This window comes from Cavia porcellus, unplaced genomic scaffold, assembly GCF_034190915.1.
Source record: "Cavia porcellus strain 051 isolate PalLab524CR breed Dunkin Hartley unplaced genomic scaffold, mCavPor4.1 scaffold_23, whole genome shotgun sequence".
Lineage (NCBI taxonomy): Eukaryota > Metazoa > Chordata > Mammalia > Rodentia > Caviidae > Cavia > Cavia porcellus.
This window is the reverse complement of record NW_026947506.1, coordinates 41,795,484-41,814,389: the sequence shown is the minus strand read 5'-3', so window position 1 is coordinate 41,814,389 and position 18,906 is coordinate 41,795,484. Positions and strand designations below refer to the sequence as shown.

The 18,906-nt window shown below is 49.0% G+C and overlaps 2 protein-coding genes across 8 annotated transcripts in view; one reads left to right on the top strand and one right to left on the bottom strand.

Moving 5' to 3' along the window:
* Styxl1 (serine/threonine/tyrosine interacting like 1) overlaps nucleotides 1-3,280 on the bottom strand; it is a 49,733-nt gene extending 46,453 nt beyond the window's left edge. For 3 of the 7 annotated variants that reach the window (XM_063234287.1, XM_063234290.1, XM_023565155.2), the window contains exon 1: nucleotides 3,001-3,278. The gene's annotated coding sequence lies outside the window, so the exon portion shown is untranslated. Of the gene's footprint in view, nucleotides 1-3,000 lie in introns of all 7 variants that reach the window. The other 4 variants (XM_063234288.1, XM_063234292.1, XM_063234289.1 and 1 more) reach the window with 4 other exon arrangements.
* Nucleotides 3,281-3,305: 25 nt separating this feature from the next.
* Mdh2 (malate dehydrogenase 2) lies at nucleotides 3,306-16,584 on the top strand. The gene is made up of 9 exons (XM_003470109.4): nucleotides 3,306-3,511; nucleotides 7,927-8,095; nucleotides 9,400-9,483; nucleotides 9,966-10,075; nucleotides 11,232-11,357; nucleotides 13,442-13,519; nucleotides 14,345-14,444; nucleotides 14,942-15,093; nucleotides 16,269-16,584. The coding sequence occupies exons 1-9, from the start codon at nucleotides 3,446-3,448 to the stop codon at nucleotides 16,398-16,400; spliced, it is 1,017 nt and encodes a 338-aa protein (XP_003470157.1). The 5' UTR covers nucleotides 3,306-3,445; the 3' UTR covers nucleotides 16,401-16,584.
* The last annotated feature ends 2,322 nt before the right edge of the window (nucleotides 16,585-18,906 follow it).

The window sequence follows — 18,906 nt, the reverse complement described above, 5'->3', positions numbered from 1 at the left end:
GAAGCACTGAAAGCAAGAGTGAGATATAACCAAGCCGCTGCAGGTAAGAAAGGACCATAAAAGCGCAGCATGGGAGAGTCAGCCACAAATCCACCAAGCTCAGATGGACTGACTGATGCCAGATGACAAAGGCACCTTTCCTGCACCATCTCTACTTACAACCCCACTTCACCAACAGTGGGTAGGTGCGAAGCCACACAGTCCACCCAGGGTCGGGTAAAAGATCAAAGAACAGAGCTGAGGGATTGGGGATGTAGCTCAGCGGCACAGTACCTGCCTGGCCAGTGTAAGGTCCTGGGTTTGATCCCTGGTAAGAGAAAAGGAGAGAGAGAGAGAGAAAGGCGGGGGGGGGGTGGAGGCACACAAAAGAAATCTGGTAGGGGGAAGCTTTAAGTTCAGAGGGGTTTTCTGTTTGTTTTGCTGTTTTTTTGCAGCACTGGAGACTGAACTCAGAGCCTTCACATGAGCTACATCCCCATCCCTTTTTAAAAATTGAGACAGGAACTTATTAAGTTGCTTAGGTTAGACTCAAATTCATGATTCTCCTGTCTCAGCTGCTGCCAGAACACTGGGATTGCAAGAATGTACCACACCCAGCAGGTTCAGTTTTTATTTTTTAACATGAGCAGCATATTACACTATTCTCATAGGTCTGTCCTGGTAAGTACACATAATTCAAAGGCAAGCAAACATAATAAAGAAAGAGAGATGACGATGGAATCCTGCTGTATGGCTGCATCCTGCTAGATTGAGGACTGCCCTGCTGTTTAATGTCAGTTATGCACAAAAAGCACCAAGCCCAGTGCCTGCCAGGAGTCAGTGCTTGACACAACAGCTATGACTGCACACAAATCTTGAGGTTTGCAGTGAGGTGGACAGGAGCTCAATGGGAAGGGTTTTCAGCGTTAGGTTGTCCCCAATAGCAGGGGAAGGTAGCTGAATCCCTCCTGTGTGGAGACACTGACACAGCAGGGATGCAGAACGGACAAAGCCAGACTGCAGATCTGATTCTAGTTTCTCTTTCACAGCCTCAATTCTCCCCCTCCACGGGAATGACTTCCTGTCAGTCCTGGCCTCGGTCTGGTTTCAAGCCCACAATTCCTCTTGGAGCAACTCCCCATCTGTCCACCTGCCACTAACAGTTCCTTTTAGTTTTTTGATATGGGGTCTTGTCACATTTTTAGGCTGATTTAAAATTCCCAGGCTTAAGTAATTCTCCTGACTCAGCCTTCCAAGTGCTGGCAATACGGGTGTATGTCACCACACTCAGCACACCAATGTGTATTTCTGCCCACACTCCCAGTTCACCCCATCTTAAAAGAAAACTCTGCTTTTTCTCCAGCCAGCCCTCCTTCCACACAGTCCCCAACCTTCTTTCTGAATACACTTCTCTCAGCCTGATTCTCTACATCCTTTTCATTCATTCCTCAACCCTAAATGAGCACAAACTGTCTACCTGAGACCTCTGAGACCTCTTCCCACCAGCCTCACCCTCTCCATTTCTGTGGCCACCACCATCTTCAACTCCTTGCCATCTTACAGGACGGTCTCCTAAACAATCATCCTGAAATCCCTGATATGTAATCCTAGTGGCCTCACAAAAGTCTGATAGACACTTGCTTCCCAAGAAATAATATACAAACTTCTTATTCTGAACAATGTTTTTTCTGACCTCATCAAAAAACTACTGAATTCACCCAAAATTCACTGAGGTCTATTCTGGGAATTACATAAAAACACAGAGAAAAAGTCATAGTTCCTGACCCCAAGAGGATCTCAGATCTAGCAGCAAGATGAAGGGTAAACTATTACCAGAGAACAGTAACAAGATTGAGGACACTATTTCTTATGTCCCCAAGTCAACGGAAATGACCTGTCCCCTGTACATGGGCCCACAGTTTTCTCCAGGTTTTCCTTTGGGCTTTCTCCTTTTCCTTCTCTTTGCCTATAAACTTCCCATTGTTAAAGATCCATCTGACACTCTCCTTTGAGGCAAGGGAATTAGCTCTCCTTGGGAGTTGAATGATCCCAATCAATCTTGTCTTCTGAAAGGTCCTGCCACACAGCCACCACCCCAATTCTGAGGTTACATGCACCTCTTCCGGTCCCACAGTACAGCAAAGTCTCCCACTGTAGCCCATAATGGTTCTTGCAATTTACCCCCCCCACACACACACACACCAAGACTCTAAGCTCCCCAAAGGCAGAACACGTGTAGATGCTGTTCACAGGTGAATAACCAAGTCCAGGGCTGAACAGGCACTTCGCATTAGCTCACCAAACAAGCAAAGGGGAGTGAGGAAAGAGTAAGGCAGCCACAGTGAACTCCCTTGTGTTGATATGCTCTTGATTATTTCCACTCCTGCTTTCTCAAAACATTGTCGCCGGGCAGATTGAGTCACCGGTCTACCTAACCAGGCAGCAACATGTGGCACATCTATCTGCCCCACCTGACTAAACTTTTGGAGGTAAATGATCGTGTCGAGGCATCTCTTATACATCCAGAAAATAGGAGTGGGGACTAAGCTTATAATTTTAAAAAGCTTAATCATAGTACTTGTGAGGAATCCTAACTCTACCTTTTGTTTAGACTCTGAACAAATTCACTTAAGTTCAGTCACAGTGTCTTTACTGCAAATTACAAACAGTAGGCCCGTGTTTGCAGCACAGCAGCGGGAAGAGCTAGATGACGGATGAATTATCTCTGTAGGTCCTTCCTCCCCATAACAGGGGACCGTGACCTTGTACAGCCCCTTGAAGAGCGCCAGGCTAGAACCAGTGGTAGTGTTCGCAATCACTGGTAGTTGTGTCTTAATAAGCTTCGTGAACTGTAATGTAAGGGACTGCGGAACTTGAGGGAGCATGGCCTTGGCAGGTGCCCGGAAGACAACTGATGAGCACCCCGCCCCCGGACTCGCAGCTTCCCCCGCATCCCCCTCCCGCCTCGCTTCAGGGCCAAGAGGTGGGTTGCTGTGGTCAAGGGCTCCCACTCTGCCTGACCTGTTACGCGATCAGGCTGAGCTTGCTGTCAGGCCTTCCTCTTTACGAAGCCCCACAATGGCTGTAGGTGCTTCCAGCCTACAGCCAGTCCTCTTCCACTTCTCGGACACGGACACTACCTCCCACCAGCCAGTCTTCTTCCACCTCTCGGACAGAGACACTACCTCCCACCGTGACCACAACTCCCCCACCAGGAGACCCTGAAGTGCGAAAACACCAAACCAAACACAGAGGTTGCCAAGAGTGTTTCCTCTCCTTCTGCCCCGCAGCCGGGAAGTGCCCTAGATCTCGCGAGACCCAGTAGTGGGCGGTGCATAAAGCCGGCTACTCTCGCGAGATTAGGCGAACCGGAGCGGGACAGCCCTGTGCAGTGTGGAGGTCGTTGGAGTCACTTGCAGTCTGCAGGCTCGTGGACTTGCGGTTCAGTTCCCTCCCGACTCTAACCATGCTGTCCGCCTTCGCCCGGCCTACTTGCGCCGCTCTTCGCCGCAGCTTCAGCACCTCTGCCCAGGTAGGCTCCACGGCTGCGGCGGGAGGGTCAAGGCCGCATGCGTCCCGGGCTCGCTTGCACTTCCAACCCCTTGGCCAGCCTGGACTGCCGCAGGCCCTGGCTGAAGGCAGTAGCGCAATAGGTCAGCCCAGACACCGGCCGGCAGTGGGAGAGGAGCCAAGTGGCTTCACTTCCGAGAGGGTGCATTTAGCAGAGCCTCTCAATTCACCCCCCGCCCTCCCCCGGGAGGCCTTAGCTAAGAAGGCCTGCGCTTGCCTTGCACTCCTTCGAGACTGAGAAGCCTGGGATTCAGGTCTGGAAGTAATTTAGGCCTTTATGCAGCATTCCATTGCATTGTCATAACCAGTATCGTTCTTCTTGCAGCGACCATAAATTGTGCGTGAATTGGGGAAATCATGTGTAATTTTAATTCCATAGTACAGGCAAACTGAGCCCCACAGACGACTGGGCCAAAGTTACACAGTTATCTGACCGGAGGATTAAAACTCAGCACTCCTGGCCTCTGTCAGTGGACTACCCTCTTAAGATTTGAACATTGTGTTTCTTAAGAACGCTCTGAGGGGTTCGCCCTCCTGTGAGCAGACTGAGCCTTCCCTGACTTGTGTTAACGGCACAGGACTTGGCCTAGGCCCATTTAAGCCATCTAGAAGAGTGATTCTCAAACCAGAAACCAAGATGTACCAGAAGCCCAGACTCATTGCAGGAAGACAAGACATGGGCTTCTGTTTTCATCAGGTGCTTCCACAGCAGAAGTTTAGAACCCCAGGGGATGTTTGCATTAAATATCACATCCAAAGTGGAGGTGATTAAAAAAGATTCCAAGTTTTTTATTTAGATTATGCTTTACCTTTTCCTGTGCAATTGGATCATTAGAAAAATAAAGATATAAATAAGTACACCGAGTACTGTAAATGTGCCTGCCAACAACTGTTGGCAACACAGGAGATGCCAGAATGAGTGAAAAGTGGCACCTAAGATGGGCCAGAAATGAGTTATCTTACCACAAGGGAAATTGGTGTGAAGATTGATGCTGAGAGGGGAAGACAGGGAAGAATATAAGGATCTAGGGAAAGTAGCTTTGGGTGTTTGGGTGTTTGGTTTGTAGTGCTGGGGGTTGAACACAGGTCCTTGCATATACTAGCCAAATGCTTTACCCTTGACCTACGGCTCCAGTCCAGAAGGATCGCATTTTGATAGTGCCTTCACATAGTCAGAATACTTATTCATGCTAGTAACTTCATGCTAGTAAATTCATGGTTGTTCACTAGTAATACAGTGAACAAAATAAGGAACTGTTCTCTTAACATTTGCCATGTATTTTATTATTATTTCTCTTGTTATAAAGTATCAATGTTGAGCACAGAACAAAGAAGGTAAGGGGAGGAGGGGCCCACAAGAGGTTTACAGTTTTAGATCAGTGTATGTGACATTTGAGTAAAGCCCAGAAGGGCGCAGAGATCACATCATCCAGTGTTCAGGTGGGGAGACTCCTGGTATGTTTGAGGATACCAGGAGGCCTCTGTAGCTCTAGAGAAGGCAATGGCAGGAATGATGCAGCAGGCCTTGCAAAACTAGCATTTTCCCAGAAACAGGGCAGCCATTGAGTATCTGAGCAAAGTAATAACTTGTTCATATTCTCATTCTAATCAGATTGTCTTAGGTGGGAGAGAAAGGCAGTTTAAAAGTTGTGATCTGAGTAACAGCTGTGGAGATAGTTAAAAAAAAAAAAACTTACTGGATTCTTACTGGATATTTATTGACTGTAGAACCGTCGGGATTTGGTGATTTGACCAGGCGAACAGTAAGAGAGAGCAGAGTTGGGGATGACACCAAGGTTCAGAACCTAGTGTATGTATTTGCCAAGATGAGCAGAGGCTTCTAAAATAGCAGATATGGGCAGGGTAAAGATTCTGGAGCTCAGTTTTAGATGTATTAAGTTTAAAATACCTCTTGTGGGCCCCTCCTCCCCTTACCTTCTTTGTTCTGTGCTCAACATTGATACTTTATACCAAGAGAAATAATAATAAAATACATGGTAAATGTTAGGAGAACAGTTCCTTATTTTGTTCACTCTGTTATCCAAGTGAACAGACAGCTGATGAAGTCAGAAAAGTAGACTTGAGCCAATGGTGGTTGACCTTCTGACTTTGGATTGTGTTTCCTCAACAGTAAAAATGTGTGGAGCAGAGCATCCTGGTAGATCTACTTCTACATATATTCTAATAAATGCATCATGAGAGAAACAAACCAAAGCAGACTTACATTGTAAAGTGATGGAGAATTACTGTAGATCCATTTTCAGAACAGGTGCTGGGCAGTGTGCTGTTGATAACTGTGCCTCAGCCCAGTAAAGGTCAATGGATTTGGAAGACAGCTCTTTTACAAAGACTTCAGAAACTAACCATTGTAATCCCCAAGATTTTCCTTTTGTTTCAATGCACTGTAGAGATCCCACTAGTGAGGGTAATGTTTTTGCAGCTGTAAACTAAGCTAATAAACTTGTGCAAACAAGAATATCACCTCAACCCAGAGAAAAGAAAGAATCGAGGATGATACCTCCCTCACCCACCCCAGTCATGCTCACTTCATGTACTGTCTGGGATTTCATGTACTACTTAGTAGAGTTTAATTCTTTGTTAGATAAAAGTAAAAACACACATTTGAACTTTTCATCCTTTTCCTCTCTTGAGATTGTCTTAAGCTGCCCACTTCAGAACTGTTCTTCTGATCAGCCTTGGAAACCAGGCCACGATGTGGCACAGGAGGAGCTTCTGTAGATTCCATGCAAGGGAATGAATGAAGGAGGCTTAGGATGTTAGGAGGAAGGACCCAGAGGTGGAACCAGATAAAGAAGTAGTGGACAGCATAGAGTTGGATGGGTGGAACAGCTCGGGATGGTGTTTAAGATGCTACGTCACTCATGTCCTGATTGGAGGGCTCTGATGTGGGAGAAGGAAGAAGTAGAAGATGGTTCTAGATGTCTGACATGGACTGAATAGAAATACCACTTGGTAAGAGGTAAGGGAAGAGGGCATAGGTGGACAGTTGAGCATGTGGGACCAGTGGAATGCCTGCCAGAACAGGAACTGTAGGACTAGAGGCCGGGAATTCCTAAGATGTGAGGCAAGGCCCAGAGTGGGTGACAGTGCCAGACCTCAGGTCTAGTTGGTCCCGCTAGTTAAGATTTCTGGGAAGTCAGGGTCCACCTTTGAGGGTGGAGCTTAAAAGCAGAAAAGCTAGCCAGGTATAGCACCGCACACGTTATCCCAGCTACTTGGGGAAGGGCCTGAGTTTAGAAGTTTGAGACCAGCCTGGGCAACAGTAAGATTCATCTAAAAAAAATAAAACAAACAAACAAAGGTGGCTTGGTCAGTGGTAGAGAACTTGCCCAGCATGTGTGAGACCCTGGATTTGATCTCCATCATCACACACAAAAAACATCCCAGAACCTGTTTGAATTCACATTTTGGTTGCTTCTAGATTTTAAGTTCCTAAGCAGAAAAACGCTTGTCTTGGTTTTGGGTTCTTGATAGCCAGAGCACTGTTACTGTAGAATGTGTGGTCAGCCCTCCATAGCTGCAGGGGCCATGTCCACAGATTCATCCGACCTCGATTGAAATTCCGAAAGGAAAAATACAATGTCTGTACTGAACACATAAAAATTTGTTTTTGTCATTTCCTAAACAGTACAGTATAGCAGCTGTTTCCCTAGCATTTACATTGTATTAAGTATTGTAAGTCACTTACAGATGCCTTACGGTACTTAGGGCCATGTGCAAATGTGACTAGGGATTTTGGTATTGGGTGCGCTAGAGCTGATCCCCTGCGGATACCCAGAGATAGCTGTACTTCCCTTTCCTCTCACTGCATGTCATTCCCACCCACATTCGCCCCAAAATCAGCAAGGGTCTTTATTCTTGCCACCCCATATACCTGTTTCTAGGGTCTCTTGTTTGTTTAAAAAAAAACTGCAGATTAAAGGTAAGGTTGTTACCAGTCCAGCTGCCTCACTGATCATAGCAAGTTTGGTTTCTTTCTGTCTTTTTGTCTCACTATATAGTCCAGGCTGGCCTTGAACTCACTATGTAGCCCAGGCTGGGCTCAGACTTACAGCGATCCTCCTGCCTATCCTCCTGAGTGCTGAGATTACAGGCATGTGCAACCATGCCCAGCCACAGCAGTGTGTTTTGTTATCTTCTCAGAAGAGCCTAAGAGCTATCATAATCTTGAAGACATGAGTTCTCCCCATTTAAAATGAGCCAATTCAAGCAATTCTACCAGAATAAAACTGGTAGAAATAGGACTGTGTCTAGCTATCGTCATCATTTTAATAAAAGAAGCCCAGTGTTGTGTTTTGCAGAATGCTTTTAATGTTAATTCTGTCCTAAAAGTCATTTTTCTCTTCCTCTTTTCAGAACAATGCTAAAGTAGCCGTGCTCGGGGCTTCTGGAGGAATCGGGCAGCCCCTGTCACTCCTACTGAAGAACAGCCCCTTAGTGAGCCGCCTGACCCTCTACGATATCGCACACACACCTGGGGTGGCCGCGGATCTGAGCCACATTGAGACCAGGGCCACTGTGAAAGGTACGAGGCAGCCCGCCTGGAGACGCTACCATCCCCGCTGTGATCCAAGTTTGAGACAGGCTCTTAGGTGGAGAAATTGTCTGCATGCTCTGTGGGGTTCCATATTCACGTTAGAACTCAATTTTAAACACAGTTTACATTTTGCACTTGGCGCTATAAAAATTTACAAACAGCGGCATCTTAAAAAAAAAAAATGGTCCAGTCTTCCATATTTTTACTTTTGCTAACTTGAAAAGTAGTATGAGGATGAGGAAGTGGGAAGTGTCAGAAGCCCTTTGGGGACAGCAGGAGCTACCATTCCCTGGTGTGCCACAGGCCTCCAGCCTCAGTGCTCCCCTCGCTGATGATGCTGATCTTGCTAACAAGATCACCTTTGCTAAGGTGAGTCATTCATGGTTGTGTAGTCATATGCTCTGCATGTTTGACCTTCATAACAGTGTTTATTCATGTCACCAAATGTATTTTTAAAATCACTTTTAAAGGTGTCCTATAATTTTATCACTTATTTACTAGACCTGTATCATTGGCCATTTGGCTATTTATAAATTGCAATAAATAATCTTTACATCTTCTAAGATTCTTAGAATACCTACAGTAGAATTGGTGGGTGTAAATACATCAAAGCTTTTACAGTAAAGTAGCAGTCGCTGTTCAGGAAGGTGTAGTCCTGTATCCCCAGCTAACAGTGGGCGAGGTGACCATATTCAGTCTTACACTGCTGTTCATGGCTGGGCAGCTGGCAGCCCATTTGTGAACCTCCGTGGTCCCCTTTGTCTCTGGGCTGGATATGTGAGTTTCTCAGTGCTGTTACGGTAAGGAAAAAGTTAAAATCAGCAGATTTTGGCCATCCTAGCAGGTTTCCCTGCAGTCTTCCAAAGCATATTTCTGTCACCAGATAATAGAAGTAAACAGTACGGCTGCTAAGAGTCCCTGATGTTCAGCCCAGGGTGTATTATCTTGTGGCCTTCAGTTGTGCCCTCCTTTTGACACTTACGCTTAAGGAGTTTTATGGGGTGACACCCCATAAAGTAGTTCATAGCCATTCCAACCAAGCTAGGCATGATGTGGACCACTGAGCAGCGGGGTTCAGTCCTGTGGAAACTGAGAATGCGTCCACTCTGAAGGGGGCCGTTCTTGCCACCTACTCTGTGAGCTCACAGGCAGGAGATGCCACATCCCAGGTGGGGCCCTGTAGCCCTTGCTTAGGCCAAGTGTGGGCCACAGTTCCCAGGCTTTGTCCCTGAGAGGAGGTGGCCTCACTGAATCAGAAAAGATGTGATGTCTCTCATTGGTACTTTTCTTAGGCTACCTTGGACCTGAGCAGCTGCCAGACTGCCTGAAAGGCAGTGACGTTGTGGTCATTCCAGCTGGAGTCCCCAGAAAACCAGGTGTGTGTTCGAAAGCCTTGTCTCCGCACCCCTCTGCACTGGCCAAGAAAGTGGCTTTCCGTTCCAAGTGGACTTAATCCCAGCTCTCTGCTGCAGAAACCAGCAAGGGCTCCCCCCCTGGGGCTTCAAGGTCACACCCAGACTGGTGTTTAAAGCCAGCAGGGTCTGCTGTATTCCCCTGAGTCCCAGTGTCTTGCTGTTCCTTGTCGTACCTGTAACACCCTTTCCTATCCACAGCTCTGCCTTGGGATTCCCGCTCATCCCCTATGACCCTTCTCAGCCTCACGTCCCCTCCTTCGCCCCCCAGCCCCCCACAGACCTCTGTTCTGGCACTTGCCACCCTGTGTCGTTTTCCCTGCAGACAGTCGTCTGAAAAGGGGGCCCTGCTCTACTCCTGTGTAATTTCCTATAATAGTGAACACATAGCATCCAAAATTATTTGGAAATAGTCTCCATGAGCATCTCGTGCTGGGTCATTTCAGGCATGACACGGGATGACCTGTTCAATACCAATGCCACGATTGTGGCCACCCTCACTGCAGCCTGTGCCCAGCACTGTCCTGAAGCCATGATCTGCATCATTGCCAATCCGGTGAGTGCAGGCAGTCTCGTGCTATGCTCGCTGCTCCCAGCTGGTAGCAGAAGTGCATGACTGTGCTTGTGGGAAAAGCAGCAGATCCACGTGTGGGAGGATGCGTCGGGTACGCTGATGAGTCCTGAAAGTCACATCTGCTAAATGGGAGGGTGACTGTCGATCTTCACTGACTGTGTGACTTTGGACAGATCACTTCCCCTCTATTCAGTTTCCCCACCTGGAAAAGCATTCTCAAGGATCCTTTCCGCCGTGGTCATGGCAGTCCGTGGGCTCCTTTCTGTATTATATGCTGCTTGAAATGTGCAGTTTTTAGATTTCCATAGTTCCCATCTCCTGGCATTGACATCATCTACTACACACACCTGCCTAGCCACGGGAGAGGACAGGCCCAGTCCCGAGGCCTGAGCTGAGGACCTCTGGGATGTGTTTCACAGCTGTCCTCTGCTTTCTCACCTCCTGACCATCTGGGTCCTGGTGTGAGTACAAAAGGGGTCTGTGTGAAAATGCAGTGACAGTGACAGGGACAGTGCTGCTGATACACTTGCCCAGAGCTCGCGCTTCTGGCCTCATGCAGAAGTTTTATCTTCCCCCTCCTCATCTCTTTGGGTGGATGGAGTCAATGGTAGCCGTTCCTTTTGCTGGGAACTAGTAGGTGTCTGTTGTCCACCTTGCTGTTTTATTTCACTTTCTTATTTTCTCTGTGTACCAGGTAATGTGCTAAGCATTTACCCTCTGTTAAGTGCCTTAGCCATCACAGCATGATTGCCTTCGCAGTCAGGTAGTTGTCATTTGCAGGTGCTAGCGAGTTCAGGGGACTCAGCCGAGCGCAACACAGAAGGTCAGAGTTGGGGGCTGAGCTTAGTCCGTCTGCTTTTAGTAAGACCCAGCTGAGCAGCAGAGCCAGCATCCTGTGTCTAAGATGATGGCTGCCAGCCACCGAGGGCTGCCAGCCCCTGCCGTAAGGAAGGTGGTGTCAACACTGCATGCCCTGTCCTTTCTTGCAGGGGCTTCCTATAAACAAAGTTACCATACAGGGCAGTTTAATGTGGTACCTTCAGACTACTCAGTGGTCTGATGAAAGATGTTTCCCTCTGTCCCTTGGCTCTGGTCTTAGAATGCAGGGCACATCATACCTGTCCCTTGGATTTGCTAGGTTAACTCCACCATCCCGATCACAGCCGAAGTTTTTAAGAAGCACGGCGTGTACAACCCCAACAAGATCTTTGGTGTGACAACCCTAGACATTGTCAGAGCCAACACGTTTGTGGCAGAGCTGAAGGTAAGGAGTGTGTCAGTGCTTGGGTCACATTTTGTTTTTGTTTTGTTTTTGGTACTGGGAATCAAACTGGGACCTTGTGCTTGCCAGGAGACACTGTTCTACTGAGTTATATCCCCAGCTGGCTCACCTTTTTTAACTTTTTCAGCCAACCTAGCCCCTTTACTGACACTTAGACCTGGAAACTTAAATGTTTTTAAACTAGCTTGGCAGCACAGGGCTGTAATCCCAGCACTCTGGGAGGTTAAGGCAGGCAGATTGCAAGTCTGAGTCCCACCTAGGCAACTTAGTGTCAAAATTTTTTAAAAGGGCCCTGGAGATTTAAATCCCCACTACATACATAAAATGTTGTAGTTTGCCTCCTTGGGGAAGGCAGCTCGCACTGTTGGGAGGCGATCCATCAGCAGGTCCGAGTGGGTTCATATTACCCCTAGGCCGTCTGGTTCAGCTAACTCTGCCTTTGACCTCTTCTCAGGTGCAGCTGGACTCAGATTTTTCCTGGGTTTCTTGGTGGCCAGACTTGGATCATGCTCTGTCTCCCCCGTTCTGTGCCTCTAGAAACGGGGGCCACCAGGATTTACCTGCTGGTCCTTAGACAAAGGGTGACAAAGTCAGCACATATGATGAACTCAGAAAAATCCCATGGATCCTAAGATGCCAGAGCTGCTGTCCACGCCCTCTAGCTCTGGCTCCATTTCCTGGGTTATCTGTCATAGCTCACCTTGGGGAATCCAGTCCTGCCAGCTACCTGACATCGTGGGCCACTGGTCTGATCCAGCCAGCTTGTCTGAGGTGGCTTTGGTTTGGTGTCAGCACCCAATCTGGAATCTCTGGTGCCCTGTGCAACCTGCTTGTGAATTATTTTGATTGTAGATCCAGCAGACCCCCTCCTCTGGGACCAGAGATGCCTTGTTGAGCCTTGGACCATTTTGTACTGACCTGGTAGATAAGAGGCGCCTCAGAAGCAGGGAGTGTCTTGACACAGCTTGGTGGCAGGTGCACACAGGACTGTTGAGCCCACAGCGTACTTCCTGTGCCCCTTCCTTCCGCCAGCCCTCCACACTAATTTACACTGTAGAAGGTGTAAGGGCCTATTCTAGATGTTGAAGACACTGAGATCCATTGGTGTGGCCCCCGTGCGTGGGGGCTCCAAAAGTGAAGAGGCAAGAAACGCTTGACTTCCGGAGACAGTGGGTTTTGCACTGTCTCCCGGGACGTGTTGCTAGGGTATAGTAGAACCATGGGGAAGCCGAACCTGAACATGGACTGGCCGAGGGCAGGGCACCTGTGCCCTCTGCAGTGGTGGCCTTTGGGGAAGGTGCATGGCCTCGGGAGTTGCTCACCTCCATGTCACCATCACACACACACACACACACACACACATACACACACACACTAGATTCTGTTTGTCTGTTTTTAAGAATACTTCACTCACTGATTTTTGAGAACATTATGCTTCTAGTCATCAAGAGAGTCAGCCCTGAGCCATGTGTTTTGATTGCATTCAGTTTGGGTTTTTTGTTTTTGTACCAAGAATTGAACTTAGAACCTTGTGCTTGCCAGGCAGGCACTTACGTCCTTGAGCTAAATCCCCGACCCTCACATTCAGTTTTGTTCCTTCCATTCTGATGAATTTGAGTTGCCAGATTTGTCACCCCTGTAAGTTCTGGAGTAGGTTTGACATTTTTCCCTGAAATGAGGGAAAAGAAATTTGACTTGTCTGTGACAGAATGTGGGGACACGACCTTGGGCCCATTAGAGAATGACACGTCTGGAAAAGAGCACAGATGAGCTGTGCTTCTTAGAGGATGTCAGGCCGGTGGGGGACCTGCCAAGGCCCAGTCCCAACTCAGTGTGGAGGAGGAGCCTGTGGTGGCCTCCCCAGCTAGCCCTCCTGCACCTGCTCACAGTGACCTCTGCCATGCAGTGGGGCTGCGTACTGAGCACAGCTGGAACTGGACAGCATCTCTTCCTGCTTCCTGTGTTTCCTTGTGGTTCTGTGGGTTTCCCTGGTCCTGGTGCTTGACATAGATGTGGCATGGTTTCTACTTGGGAACTTACTGTCTGCTAATCACTTTGGTGAGCAGGGTTTGGATCCAGCGCGGGTCAGCGTTCCTGTCATTGGCGGCCATGCTGGGAAGACCATCATCCCCCTGATCTCTCAGGTATGTGCGCATGAGAGCAGCTTCCCAAGGGCTCAGTGAAGGAACAGCCAGATGTGTGGCGACACCCTCACTCACTGCTATCTGGGGCTTTCCTGATCATGACCTGTGAGCCCTGCAGAGTCAGAATGGCTGGCTCCAGCACATAATCAGAGCTATGCCGGAAATGTCTGGGTTGGATTAGGTCACAGTGGGCAAAAGTGCTTTGTTGAAAAGTAAGGTGAGACAGGGTTAGCACCTTCAAGAATGAGAGCTGTCACGCCAGCCTCAAAGCCCTGAAAACAATCCACTGAGAGCAATGTCGCATTATTTGTAATGTTTTTGCCCAAATGCCTTGACTTACAAGAAGTCATGGAGAGGCATCTCACATGTCCAAATCAAATAGTCTGCAAATTTGGCAATCAATAAAAGTGTCAGGAAAGATCAGGAAAAGCTGAGGAATTTGTGATAAGCAAATGCAAGGCAAGCTGTTGACCAGGATAGGGTGCTCGTGGGGAAACTGGGGTAAGCTCTGTGCTTTAGGTGCTAACACTCTGACATTCATCTCCTGACCAAAACTATACTCTGGTTGTACAAATGCTGGCACTAGAGAAACCCTGTGGAAACCTGTGTTTGTTTACAACTTTCCTGTGAAATTAATTCAACATATAAAAAGTTTTTAAAAATGAGTAGAGGATTTGTCTTCACCTTTTCTCCATGAAGGGGTATCTTGGTTTCCTGGGCAGTGCAGAGGAAGGAGCCTGCTGTGAGGACAAGGATGGGTGGGTTTGGGGACTCTGCACCAAGAGGAGCCCGAAGCTGCTCTCATGACCATGGCTTGGCTTGCAGTGTACCCCCAAAGTGGACTTTCCCCAAGACCAGCTGGCAACACTCGTTGGGCGGATCCAGGAGGCCGGAACGGAAGTCGTAAAGGCCAAGGCTGGAGCAGGTAGAGTGGAGGGGCAGTACCAGGGTGGGGGCCACCACCCAAGGCCCTGGGAGGGATAGAGGATTGCTGTCCCTGGGCAGAGAGCAGTGCTTTTCTGGGTTGCATTTGCCCTCACCTGATAAGAAGGTTCTGTAGAAGACAGCAGCTCAGCCAGGTGTGATGCATGCCTGTAATCCCAGCACTTGGGAGGCTGAGGCAGGAGGGTTGCCACACGTTTGAGGCCAACCTGGCCTTCATAGTGAGTTCAGGGCCAGCCTACACTACACAGCAAGACCGTATCTCAAAAAAAAAAAGACAGCCTCTTGGCTTGTTGTGGGAATGAGGATGATTCAGATCAGCAAAACCAATTCCATGCCCAAGAGCAGCTATAAATTTCAGGGATGCCGACCAAGCTTCTCCATTGTGAGCTGGGCAGTCTGCAGGTCCCTGGCCTTAGAGCAGGGTCCTCTGGGTTCTGGGCCTGCAGCACAACCAGGTAAACCCTCTCTGCTCACCAGGCTCTGCCACCCTGTCCATGGCATATGCCGGTGCCCGCTTTGTCTTCTCCCTGGTGGATGCGATGAACGGGAAAGAGGGAGTTGTTGAGTGCTCTTTTGTTCAGTCGAAGGAAACGGAGTGCCCCTACTTCTCCACGCCCTTACTGCTGGGGGTACGTATCCTGCTGGGACGGGGAGAGGAGGTGCCCATCTGCTGGCTCTGAGGCGCAGACTTCCTCTGCCGTGGCTCCGTGCCACTGCCTGGCGCGGTGGTGGGTGCAGGCTTGTGAGGGTGGAAGCACATCTCAGAATAAAGAGCCGAGAGAGATTTCTTGCTAAGGAATGCACATCTCACCACGCTTCTGACATCGGGTGCTGAGTGTGTGCTGAGAAGACACCCAGGGCAACCCTGCAGCACATGGCTTCCCTGTGCCAGCCCAGCACCGCCGCACAAACATTCATCCTCCTCTGGCTTTGGGGTCTGTGAAACCTCGCTTTCCCCAGGAGGCCTGTGGGTGTTGCCGGCTGTGGCCTTTGGTTCAAGCATTTCTGGATCCTAGCTCCTGGCCCACAGGTTTTCCTCCTGGGCATGTGCTGGCTCTAGGATGGGGACTAGTCCAGTTGCTAGCTTTGCCTGGCTGTTAGCGGCAGCTATGTGGTCTGGTTAGCTCTGACTAAGCTCCAGCCAACAGGATCCATGGGGCCCCTTGAACTACCCTGCAAGGTCTTCCTTTCAAGTTAGGCAGCTGCAGAAGTCAGGCAGGCATGGGGTTGCCTCATCCTGGGCCACCCAGGGTCTTCCCATAGATGCCGTGCTGATCCCTGAGATCCCTGAGACGTGGCCCTGACCTTGGGGGCTCCCGTGGGGGGTGACAGGCACTGAGCAGCTGAGTTCACTGCCCAGGTGTGTAGGATGTGGCGGGAAGCTTAGTGTGTGGCTGTGGCACAAATGTTGCTCAGTTTAGGGAGGTGACACGTGACAGAGACATGGTTTCGTCCTGACTTCGTCAGCTTAATTACATTCAGTTCACATGAATGTTAAAGCATTTCTTCAGTCCTTGACCAGCTTGGGGAGGAAACTAGATCCTGGAAGCAGGTGCTATCGTACTAAGTGCTACTAATTACAATTAATGTAGAGATAATAAATAATGTAGAGATAATAGTCCAAAGTACATGTGCGGTAAACCACAGAGCCAGGGTGCCCCAGGGCTGTCCGACTGAGCTCCCAGCCCAGCTCAGACTCGCTGTCCCTGGTCAGTGCAGCCCAGGACCAGTGAAGTGGAGTTTCCTGTAGCATGCTTTTCTTGGAAGCTTAGTTTTCTAATGTCACTACTCCTCTGTCCTCCAGAAAAATGGTCTGGAAAAGAACCTGGGCATTGGCAAGATCTCACCCTTTGAGGAGAAGATGATTGCTGAAGCCATTTCTGAGCTGAAAGCCTCCATCAAGAAAGGGGAAGACTTTGTCAAGAACATGAAATGAGGCTCAGTCCACAAATAGTCGGTTCCTAATTTATTAAGGCATCATGTCACTGTAAAGCCGTTTCGGAGACCTTTGTACTTTAATTTGCTTTAATAATGAGTGTTGTATCAGCATTATTACTATCCGCCCAACTGGCTGTTCTGTTGGCACAACAATAAAAGCAGACTTTGATTTTCTTTTTCAAGGTCTCCTCTGTAGATGTGCTTTCTTCCCCGTCAGACCTGACTCTGGAATGTCTGTCACCCCCTTTCACTATAGATTGGAACAAGGTGGTGTTTAAATATTAGCTAAAGGCATCAGTAACTTCAAGTCTTAAACCTCCTTATTTCTGAAGTACATACAATCTGTCAGTCCCTGCTCCTCAGCCCTGCTGTTTGTACCCCGAGTGTGGCCTGATGAGGTCGACTCCCTGATCCCTGGTGTCCTTTCACCCTCACGGGTGGTGATTCAGCAGCTAATCCAGGCACTGCTTCCTGGCTGAACCGCCAGCACCATCTTCTGTCTGAGCTGCCACTGTCCCTCAACTGTGTCCCCCTCCTCTGCAGCCTCGTCTCCTGACGCCACAGCCTGAGCTGCCAAGGCATGATAGGAGGACTTTGTGGGGTTGGGAAAAGGTAAAAAGGACATTGGTTCCCCTCAGTGCTGGCCCAGTCGGCTCCCTGAAGCCGTGGCCTCAGAAGCTCCAGTCCTGAGAGGGAACTCACATCCTTCACTCCAGTGGTCTTACAGGGTTTTTAAAGCTAAAGCAGATGTGGATTCTATCATGAAGCATGACAGTTTCCTTAAATCATTCATACTTACTGCATAAAAACTAAAAAAATGACTGAAAAAGCAGAAAAGTAATCCCTGGTAGTGATTATCCCTCTTGGTTTTCATAGTTTGCAAGTTGAGACCCTGCCCAGAACATTTTTAGCCTGACCTTTTGCTTTGTGACTGCTATGCAGAGTTGATCTCAGGCCATCTTCTGTCTCAGGATTCTGCAGTTAACAGGGCTCAGGAGTGATTCTGCTCCGCAGGCTGTGTGCTCAGGCCATAGTCACTGAGCTGGGCTGGAACCTCCGAGGTTGTGGCCATGGTGGGACTGTAGCGGCACTGATGGCATTGCCACGAGGGTCTCTAAGAAGCTGTGTGGCTCAGAGTTCCTGGAATATAAAAGCAAGGCCCTGTGCTAACGTGGCCTCAGCTGGGCCTTGACCTGAAGCCCAGGTGCCTTGTGAGAAGAGGCTGCACAAGCTCTGAGCACCAGGAGGCCTGGTTTTGGGGGGCCATTTTTGGAGCTGAGCCACTATACCCGACAAGTTCAGCAGAACATATTTTCCCAGTCATGGATAATCCTTAGGGTAAATATATTACCTATGCTTTACTACACTGCCAGTTAGGTTAAGATTTCCACTACTACAAAGAACATCGCTCCACATCGCTGTCCTTTGGACTCTGCCTGTGGTGCTGTGTGAAGCTCTCTACTAGCTCTGTTCAGGGTACAATTGCTATTTATAGGACTCTTGGAGCCACCTCGACAGGCAGGACCTAGGACTAAAGAGTCAGGTCGGGGGCTCAGTTGAGGATGGTCTCTGCTCATCTGCTCCAGGGCTTACCACATAAGGCCCTCCCTCCCTCCCCTTCAGAAGCTCGGGTCTAGCTGTCCAAAGGGGAAGCCCAGAACCTAAAACACCCCAAGTTCTTCCTGGTTATTGAGAGAGGAAGTGGGAATAACCCACACTTTGGAGATGCCAGCTGCCCTAAACTCTCTCCATATGAATTTTCAAGGCTTTGGGCTTACGCGCAAGTCAGATCCATGAGAAAAATGTGGATTAAGTACTGCCGGATTCCAGAGAAGACAGCTACCTCTGAATGTCTCAGCAGAGCAAGAACTAGGACACACTGCTCCCGTCAAGTTACCCAGGAGGAGATGGCACTGGGCCATTTGGACTGGCCTTGAAGGCTGGGTAACATTTCAGCAGACAAAGAGGGCAGGATGGGTTTAAGGGATTGAACCTAAGATGGATTTACAGAGCTTATATGCAGCCTGCAACCCATGATGAGAGCCTTGCCAGCCTGGCTGAATGGCTTGGCCCTCATCCTGCGGATGGAGAGAACAGGATGCCAAAGGTGCTGAGGAGTTCGGGGCCATGATCCTTCGCTGAAGTTTCACAAATTTCAACGAGGAAGGTCTTGTTTGTGTGCAAGCTGGGAACTGGGAGCCTGGAGGGAACATCAGACTGCATTTCAGCCAGCTTGGGTGATGCTCAACCCAGCAGGGACACTGGGGACAGTGCTCAGAAGGCTACAGTGGTGTGTCAGCAGGAGGCGAGGGATAACAGGGACAAGGAGAAAATCTGCTCGGCATCTCCAGCCCCATTTCCACCCCATGGAAGTCCCTCAGCCACCTGTCCCTCTGGGCACAGATTAACCACCCTGTGTCCACTTTGAAGCTCCAATTAACCCCCTCCCTGCCTGGCACTTGGACAGCCCTTCTGGCCACCTCCTGTCTAACTCCTGTCCCCTG

Bases quoted from the DNA above. Each gene is read 5' to 3' on its own strand.
- Mdh2 (XM_003470109.4), top strand. From the start codon at position 3,446: ATGCTGTCCGCCTTCGCCCGGCCTACTTGCGCCGCTCTTCGCCGCAGC. The intron at 8,096-9,399 runs GTACGAGGCAGC...TACTTTTCTTAG, and splicing joins GACCAGGGCCACTGTGAAAG to GCTACCTTGGACCTGAGCAG. The intron at 10,076-11,231 runs GTGAGTGCAGGC...TGGATTTGCTAG, and splicing joins TCTGCATCATTGCCAATCCG to GTTAACTCCACCATCCCGAT.